This window comes from Atta cephalotes, assembly GCF_000143395.1.
Source record: "Atta cephalotes unplaced genomic scaffold scaffold00005, whole genome shotgun sequence".
In the NCBI taxonomy this organism is placed as follows: Eukaryota; Metazoa; Arthropoda; class Insecta; order Hymenoptera; family Formicidae; genus Atta; species Atta cephalotes.
Window position 1 is genome coordinate 3,668,038 of NW_012130069.1, and position 9,893 is coordinate 3,677,930.

The 9,893-nt window shown below is 37.1% G+C and overlaps 1 protein-coding gene across 1 annotated transcript in view; it reads right to left on the reverse strand.

The window, feature by feature from the left end:
* LOC105626589 (LIM/homeobox protein Lhx5) overlaps positions 1 to 9,381 on the reverse strand; it is a 30,492-nt gene extending 21,111 nt beyond the window's left edge. Inside the window, exon 1 of the mRNA XM_012207882.1 lies at positions 9,209 to 9,381. Coding sequence (XP_012063272.1) covers positions 9,209 to 9,381 — 173 coding nt within the window. The remainder of the gene's footprint in view (positions 1 to 9,208) is intronic.
* Positions 9,382 to 9,893: the final 512 nt, after the last annotated feature.

The following is a 9,893-nucleotide window of genomic DNA, read 5'->3' on the forward strand; positions in this document are numbered from 1 at the left end:
GATAAATGTATACTAAAATTTAAATCTTCTGCGTTTCAATTTTCCTTCAAAATCGGCACTAATTTTCCGGACAACCCAATATATATAGATACTACAGAAATATAATACTTTTCATTATTATATAAAAATATTCATTCACTCTTTCTCATAATTAGAAATCTTTACAGAGATCTCTTAATCCTTAATTTAAAAAGGAACTTTTACACTGAAAGAAAATAAAAAATATTCTACTACAAAGGTCTAATTTAAAATTTCCAAGTATTTTAATTTTACAAAATTTACTAAGCAGAGAAAGATACATCATTTATGAACCAGACTACTTGGTATCCGCAAAATTTACTTGGTATAGCAAATCTCAATATCCAAAGCATAATGTGCCTTTCACGTCTTCTTAATTCCGAGTCTCTCTCATTCTTCCTCTTTTTTTGTTCGCACGATACAACTGTATGAAGACCAGACTGTATCGTGAACAAGTCGGTTTAACTCTGACGATTCGAACGCAATGCGGAACCGAAAATAAACGGTACGTAGCGCATGCCGTGACGACGCAACGCGGATAATCTTCTACAAATACAAGAGCGCGGAAAAATAAAAGCGCGTTCGCGGGCAGTGCATACATTACGCGGGACATTTCGCCATGCAGCGCCGCAGGCACCGATATTTCAAGATACAATATTTCTCGTTTTTCTTCCTTCCATTTTCTTTTTTCCCTTCGTTTTCCCTTTCTCTTTCCCCCTGTAATTTTACCCCTTTAATCTCCCTTCGCTACCTAACGTACGACAGCAGCGGGAAAGAGGGATCACCGGGGGGGACAGCGAGATATAAATTTGCTCGATAACGCGGAACAGACAAGTAACCTTCCATGTATAAAGTAAGATCCTTTCTTTCTCCCTTTTTCTTTTTCTTTCTTTCTTTCTCTCTTTTTCCCATAATTCTTATCATTGGTCGATTTATAATTGGTACTTACAACGTTCCTTTTCTTTCGACTATTTATTATTACAATACGTTCTTTTTTTTCTTCGTTTAGCGGTATTAGTAGACCGTCGCTGCGGTTTTCCACAAAGATCTCCGTACTTCTTACATTACGTAATTTAGATATGTATGAATCTTATTAACCTTTATCAAACTTCTTTTACGAACTCGTGCGTTGTCGCCTTGAGTCTAACTTTAAGACAAAGTCGTACGCTTGCAATTATATTAAGTTGTCAGCTACGTTGTACTTACTTAGAGCATAATCCTTCTTAACACGGATTTAATCCCGGGGTCAAATAAATCTCACTATCTATTTATGCTCATTATCTTAGATGCTTACGTTTAATTCACTCATTTAATCCTCATTATTACGTAATTTGTGATATTACATTGTAATTTTCAGAAAACAAAGTGAACAATGAACAGAGAGTAGGCGAGAAAAAAATACTATTTTTCATTTGTTGTATCCAATATTTATATATATATAAATATCGTAATATATATATATCGTCTATACTATCGTTTTCTGATAATTCTAATTTAGAAGAAAAAAATTCTGAAATATTGAAAAAGTTCACGCTTCTGTGTTGAGATTGTTAACAAATCAGCGCGATACTTTCTTCCGTTTCTAACAATTTTCTACTAACGATTTAGCGTCTATATCCTCGCAACGTCAGGAATTATTCGCGGCACGAACGGATTCTAATTAACTGCATCCAATTAGCGTGTAGCAGTATTCTTCCGCGACGCGGCGTCTTCTTCTTCGAGAAGTATTTCCCGCAATCGCGGCTACAGAGTTCAAGGTAATGATAGCCGCCGCTGACACCTCTGCTTAAAGCGATCATAACTTACGGTTAAATTTTCGCCGCTTGAATCCGCGAGATAACTCACGTACTTGCTTATCGGGCGATTGCATCTCCTCCAGCGATCTCGCGGATATTAATCTGTGAGATATCGATGATTGCGGATACGATCGCACATATTTGAGTAAAAAGGATGGAAAATAAAAAGGGATTACCTGCTGTATAAATCTATATAGATCTGATTTCTACAAATCAGAAATGCTATCTTACTTTAAATAATGTCATTCAGGCGGGTTTGAAGAGTAGCTTCAATTTCTCCATAGCAAAAAGTTGTAGAGGAATACATACATTTGCAGTTGTGCGTTACAATTTCGAAAAAGGAAAAAGTTAAATTAAATGATATCGCTTCATCAAATAAAATTATATAAATATTTCGTTTTTTTACAGAAATATTAATAAATGTATTAATAAATTATATTGATAAATATTAATAAATTAAGATTTATTTATATTTTGAATTGGCTCAATATTAATACGAGTTAGAGATGAATGCAAAATTAATTCCTACTGAGGGCTAAAACATAATAGGAAGAATATAACAAATTGCATTAGTTATATGCAGATTAGAGTCGAAAAATAAAATATTAACGCGCGCGGGAGCGTCGCTCATCTAATAGCATCCCTAAAATTCTCACCGGACATAATTCGTGTTTTTCGTCTGTTTGCACGCATAAAAATGCCTCGCATTCATACATAATCTCTCCACGTCGCGGTACAGCGAAATGTGGCTCATGTGTCTCGTTTTAACGGGGCGCGTAACGCGGTAAATAAAAAAAAGGAAAGAAACGAGAGCCTCCGCATAAAATTCAAGAGGCGGAGGCGATAAAGGGTCGCTCTGAATTTAGGCCATTCCTCTTTCGTGCCTACCCGCCTTCGTATAATCACTTTTTCTTTTCTTCCCCCTCTTCTCCTTTTTTTCTTCTCGGTGTCCACCGTCGCATCTGTCTTCGGTATATAATCGCGGTAACGGATTGCATTTAGTTTTATTATAGTCCTGTCAATTATATATCATTATTCCACCGTTTTTCAACTGGCTCGTTATCGGAGCATAGTAAATGGATTCAAATCATTCCAGTACTTTCCTCTCTTCAATTCTACTATCTTTCTCTTTCTTTATCTTTAAGTCTATGACTTTGTTTCGCCGCATCGTCAAACCTGTTGTCTCCCAATGCGATTATATATAGTGTTACTTAAACATTACTTTGGTTTAAGAATTCGTTAATTCGGAATATTCCTGAATTCAAGAGTCTTTCCTACGCTGCTTTTTCCTGCACCTCGTAAAAAATGCGATTAGTACTATCAGACCAGCTGTCACCAATATGAGACGCTTTACAGCTACTAAAACCGCTATAAACTTTTCTAACTAGCTGCCTATTATCGGATTTAGTATTACATTAGTACCCCCGCAAAAAAAAATCTAATGTCTTACTTTCCTTGTTACTGTGTAATTATTTAAATTACGCACTGTCTCAGTGGGACAATACTGAGAACAACTCAATCTTATTCGTACGCGTGATTAATCATTCTCTCAGCTGTTTATAAATGAGCAAGAGAGCGATTCTTGTTAATCGCGAATAAAAAGGCCGGCGTGATGCAACAGTCAGTAGTTGATAAAAACGTACACGGGCGAACACATATACGCATCACGATGCTATTGCTGGGCCTTCCTGGAAGGGAAACGGGGCCCTGAAGAGAGCTACACCTTCCCTCCTTTCCTCTTCCCGCCGACGTTCGCCAACCCTGCGACCCGCGCCAGCCCCGTCACGCCCAACAAACTTCTCCTACGACTCGTAGCGGGCGTCACGCCGCATTTATAATGTTTCCACGTTCGAGTTTCGATGGGTCCACTCCCGCGGAGCCGAGACTGCCGAGAGTCGAGTAAAAGGACAATGGGCCTGCCACGTCGGCGCCCTTTGCCGTGAAAAGCCCCAGCGATGTGGTGATCCTTCAATTATTCGACAAAATATCGATATCCGCGACCGTGATTTAATATTAACAAAAGCAAAAGAATTTGGAAAGGAATAATCTCGTAAAGAAAATATGAAAGGAATAAAGAAAAAGAAAGATAGAGGCTAAATTTGTGATCTTCGATTTTTATCCGTAAATTATTTCATTCCTAGAAATTTTTATCAATCATCTTGAAATAAAATTCCTTACTTTATGCAAAAACAAAATTTCTTATAAATAAAAGTGAAAAGCATAATTACTTAATAAATTGAGTATTGACGATTAATACAAGTTCGCGTATATTAAGTGATAAGTTTTTTATATTTCTGATTCATCACGAAATAATTCGAGAAAAAAAGAACTCTTCATCATCCTTTCTACTTGCATGCATTGCACTTTACTGCGCGTAACTATTGCGAAATCACGGCGATTCGCGTGTCGTGATCGATGAAAAAAAAAAGGATTCGCAAGTCGTACCTCAAGTTACATCCTATCACGTTATTTAGCACCCTCGTAAAACACTAATATCGCCTGTGTAATATTTCCGTCGGTTACCGTCGTCGCCGTTACGTAAAGTAACTTCATGTCCCTGAGGCAAACTGGACCCGTGAGTACTTTTCATTCAATCGACAAGCACGCGTTGCTTCGTTAGCGGAAAAATAATGTTAATTGTGAGCACAACGTCGCGCACAACGTAACATTGTAGCATACGTAACGATCCATGTAACGATCAAGGCAATCATCGGCAACACGTCGATGATGATACCGTAAACCGTCGGCAAATCAATGAATTACAACGATAAGTTCGTTACTCTCTATTTGATTATTTTTGTCGCAGATCAATCAAGCTCGATAGTATATCTCATCTAAATCAGATTAATAATTAACAATTATAGAGTACATCAAGAGTTAATAGTAGTTAGGGAATCAAGAGTTAATAGTAGATAGGGAAACGCGTCATTTGATAGACAAGTGATTAAAAAAGAGAGAAAGTATGGATAATTTCATTTATACTTTAACACATAAGAAAGTTCTTCGCGTTAAAGGATTCATTAATCAAGAGGAATTAAGAGATAATAATACCGAAAATATCAATATTCAAAATAAAAATATCCATAAAAATAAATCCATAAAAATTGTTATCTGAACTTTGTGAATACATAGTTAGGACATTCACATTGTCGTAAAAATTTTTTTCTACGACAATTAAGCAATTTAAAAAAATGATATTAACAAGATAAAAAGAAATTAAAGTATATTGCTTTCTCAAAAAAATTATAATAGTTTACATCAAACATTATAATTGTAACCTTATTCAAAATAATTCGATAATCTGGGAAATACCGTTAACGAGGCATAACGATAAATCTACGAAATCTGAGGAAGAGACTGAAAATCCAATACGAATAGCGTAATTTAGAACTTTCATAAATAGTCAAGACTGACTTGCCGAGTGCCACAGGTAGAAATCGATAACGTCCGTAGAGCAGCGCCGTCTTGCGCAACCCGTCGTCGGCCATTGAATTATTCATTCATTAATTTTCGGTAGCTGTCCGCGCCAGAGGATCAGCGAATGAACGAGCGAACGACACTCGCCTGTCTCCTCTTCGTACAGAGTCACGAATCGTTTGTCGGTCGCACACGGATGACACAGTGCGGAGTCTGCCGGTAATGTTTTCATCAGCATTTCGGGAATGGCGGACCATATTTTAAGGTAATAATTTTCGCCGCGGTCGATGGCCCGGTCCTCCGCGCGGCGCGGCGTGGCGTGGCGTGGCGTCGAAACGGGGACATCGGCCCTTTTGATCGTGCTTGAAGTGGCCCGTCGTGGGCCACGCCACGGGGCCATTATCGACCTTTAAGGACCTTGCTGCAACTCGTGGAGACCGGTTACCATAACCGCACGTATAACTACTCGCTACACCAGGAGGAGGATCTCCCGGAGGTGTTATAGAAGTCCCCGAGCGCGGTCTCGGGCTGTGATCGAATGTATTTTTCCGTCGACATTACCGTCCTTGAACGTCCCGCTCTTATACCTCAACGTTCATTAAACCGACTTGGTGATTTGATCATCCTATCCGAATTAGAATTTCATGTATTGCGGAGATAAGGATAGAAACACGGAGAAGATCCTGTTGAAATTTCAATTAGACATTTCCGCGTATTAAAATGAATATCTACCTCTGTTTTAAGGCAATTTCGATCAAATTTCGACTAATTAACTTATCAAGTAATGTTTATAATAATTATTAATATGGATAGAATTAATTTTTTGTTGTTTAATATATATGAAAGAGATTGGATTAGAAACAACGAATTATATAGAGCTAGGAATTTTAGTAATTAATCATCGATTCAGTTAATCGAAGATTAGTCAAAATTGTCTTTATAGTTGAATATTGTGACCATCGCATCGGTTTAATGATGCTCTACATATTACATTAGTTTCTACATTATATTGCATAGTTTAATAACGTTTAATTCGCGTTTAATTAATTTATTACTCGATTATCCGATTCTAATTTAACAAATCGCGCAGTTTCCATCGCAATCGCATCGTTGACGAGCGGAAAGACGCAGGAATCGCGCGATCCTGTAATCGCGACGCTTTTTTTTCTATCGCGTCGATTGGCTGATGAATTTTTCATCGGGTCGGAAGATGCAAAGTAGCTGCCTCGTAAAGTATACAACACGTTCGTTATACATTCGTACGCTCGTTGTACATACGTATCAGAGGCACTCCTCCTCCACCGACCCCCGGATCATACGTGTTACGGCGCGATTCCCGCCGGTCACAAAGAGGATCGTTCATCATTTCCAGAAGTCACGAAAGAAGCGAGTACCTCTTCCTCTCCGCGGAACCGTGTCCAGGAACGCGGTGATTTTGTTTGCAAACGATCTGCGCGGCTTGGCCGCAGAAAACTGCCGCCGCGAAATTGAATTCGCCACAGCGCGGTGCGGCGAACTCGCCATTTTTCGCCTTGACTAATCGATACAGTGATATCATAGTTCGCCACCCACGTGGAACGGCAAGGACCGTAGGATGCGACAGATCTATGGCGGCATGGCGTCGCGAATAATGAAGACCGGTTGCAGCGATGTCGATTTTTTTTTTAGAGTTATAAGCGCCTGAGAAAACTATAATTATATTTTGCTACAATCTATCGTAAGATAATTTGCCTAGCGTTGTTTTAATCGTTGGTTTAAATTAAAGTTTAAATTGAGCCTTAAAGGTAAATTATGGTGTTAATAACGACAACATTAATGATGCTATTAATAATGACATTGATAATAATTTACAATCAAATATGAAATACACATAATAAAGAACAGTGATAATTCCTGACAATGTTACAATGCAAGTTACGGAATGTGTCATTTATTTTATCAATTTATACAAAATTAAAAATGTACGAAAGAAAGAATTTTTGAAAGAAATATCCACAAACATGTTACGGAATTGCTTGCAACGATGTATCGAGTTATTATTCCTTCACTAATTTTAGGCGCAGGAATGAAGTAACTGCCGAAAACGACGTTGAAAGCAATTTGCTCTATGGGTGTCTGAATTAATCACTATGCTGCCGAGCCGTTTAAATCGCTTCTATGTGCGACGATCATTAATTCAAATCACTAGGTTGAACTACTTTTCCTTCCGGTGAACTTCCGACAACACGAGAGAAGCTTAAGAACCTCCCGAATGTGATTCGACTTCTAACTTAAAGCAAGCTGCTGGTAATCCGCATTTCGAAAATTCTCTCGTGCTCACGTTTTCGACGAATCGTGTCGCATGTAAAAAATTCACTGGAGACTCGTTGACGGACACTCATGTTTTTTTGAGATACGCAAAAACTAAAACACGCGTCATGCAGCAAGTTTACAAGTTTCCGATGCTCACTTATACACAACAGCACTATTTGTGCATCGTCGAACAAAAATAAAGTCTATTCTTAACCTGGCGTTACTAAGATGATGTTTATTAAAATTTAGCTAATTTAAGAACTGAAATCAATGTAAAATTTTGAGAATACTTTAAACTAAGTTTGGTCCTCGGATTAAATTATATCAATAAAGTTGCTATGATTTAAAAGTTAATAAAACAATTTTTTTTAATTATAATGACAAAACAATTGTGAAAATAATGTTTATACCCGAGGTTTGTCATTCCTAGTCTTAGTAACGCTGGGTTAAGATCAGGCCGAGCGAAACGGCGCTCGCGTTGTTCGACGAAAAAACGCCAAGGTCTAATACTTTGCGAGAGATCCCATTTTCTCAAATCGCCAATCCGTTGTTCAATCACGCAAAAACACTGATCTTTCTCATGTGATTCGTTGTCGATAGATCATAAACGGAAAGACGACTAAATCATCGGAAAAAGAATACCGAAGGTATTCACCGCTCAATAACGCAAACTTTCATGATTCGAGAGAGACAACAAAAAAAATTATGGGGAAATTTGAAATTTTTATCATTGTATCATAAATATTTATATATGCTATGCATTGATTATTGAGCTACTAATAAATTGGCGTTTTTAAGATATATTTCTGATTGTACTGGCATAGTGAAAAGATAGTCGCGTATAGTCTATATCAATCGCATCTATATTCATCGATGCATATGTATGATGCAGATTGTGAACGTGAGTTCTAATTATATGTGGGGTATTAATAGTTCCTCAATAATAATAATTCTCTATTTATGCGGTAATGATTAATTAATTTCTAATAAATATCATTTATTCAGATTATCTTACAAGGAGTGTCGGCGTTTTGCAAATTTAAAAGAGCATGTTCTTTAAACAGATAATTCTATTAAGCGTCAATTAATTTTTTTTTCGCAATGTTAACAATTTTCATTTATCTACATTAAGTATACTTTATCATGTTGCTGTTTTACTTTAAAAGTGAAACAAATTTTTTTTTAAAAACGTAATTTTAGTTATTACCATGAATGACCAAACATTATTCTCAATCCATCATCAAAAGTGAACTAACTTAATTTCATAAAAAAGTCACACCTCAAAAGGGATGGTTTAAAAAAAAAGTCATCATAATTATCATAATTAAAAAGATATTTTTTAAGGATTATGAAACAAAAATGACAAAACTAACATTTGATCACATACTAAGAATATAGATGTTCTTTTTGCCGATACTATTTTATTGATATCAATAATTTTTTGTTAAATTGAAAAATAATTTTCCTCTTTTGTAGGAAACTTTATTTTAAATGAAGTAATAGAGCGATATATTTAATAAATGATTTTATTAAAAAATTTTATCAATATATTTAATTTGATAATTCCGATTATTACGAATTTTTACTCTTTCTAAAGATAACTATAATTCTATGTATTAGCGACAAGTCAGCAGAATTTTTCCATATGAGAATTGGAAGCACACGCACACAGCATACGTACGTACCTGAAGAAGTCGTTTCTGCAGAAGAGCTTCGCCTCCCTGGAGAAGCACTTGTCCTGCAACGCGGCTCTGCAGTCGAAACAGCGCACGCACTCGACGTGCCATGCACGGTCCAAAACGTTCAGCAGGTACTGATCCATTATCGGTTTCTCGCATCCTGCACATGACAGGAGCATCGCCAGACCGCGTCTCCCTGTTGAAATTAAAAGAGAACATATTACGCACCTCCGCCACTTCGGCCTCGAGATCTTACGACATGACGTTCAGTCCCACCGTACAAGTTCGTTCAATATCGCCCTCTTTTAAACTACCTACATCTTTTTTTCTCTCTTTTTTTTCCCTCGCCTTTCATGGATGAAACGCGCAAATCTTTTTGCGCTCCATCAAATGACTCGATCTGATACATCCAATTCGAAAATTTCAATTGAAATTTGATGAAATATTAACGCACGGTTATTAATGCATGCGAGTAGCGGACACAAACGTTATGTCATTGGTTCCGGGCAAAGCTTAAATTAATATTGGTTCTGCACGCAATGCTGAACATTTCGCTGTAAATATGCGTTACGCATTCCGCGTAACGCAACGCCGGCTTTACGCGATTTAATGTAATCGCGGATGCATCGTCGAGATTCAAATCGCCGAGCGTTTCAATTTATACTCGAGAATATTCTCTTTCCTTTTCATT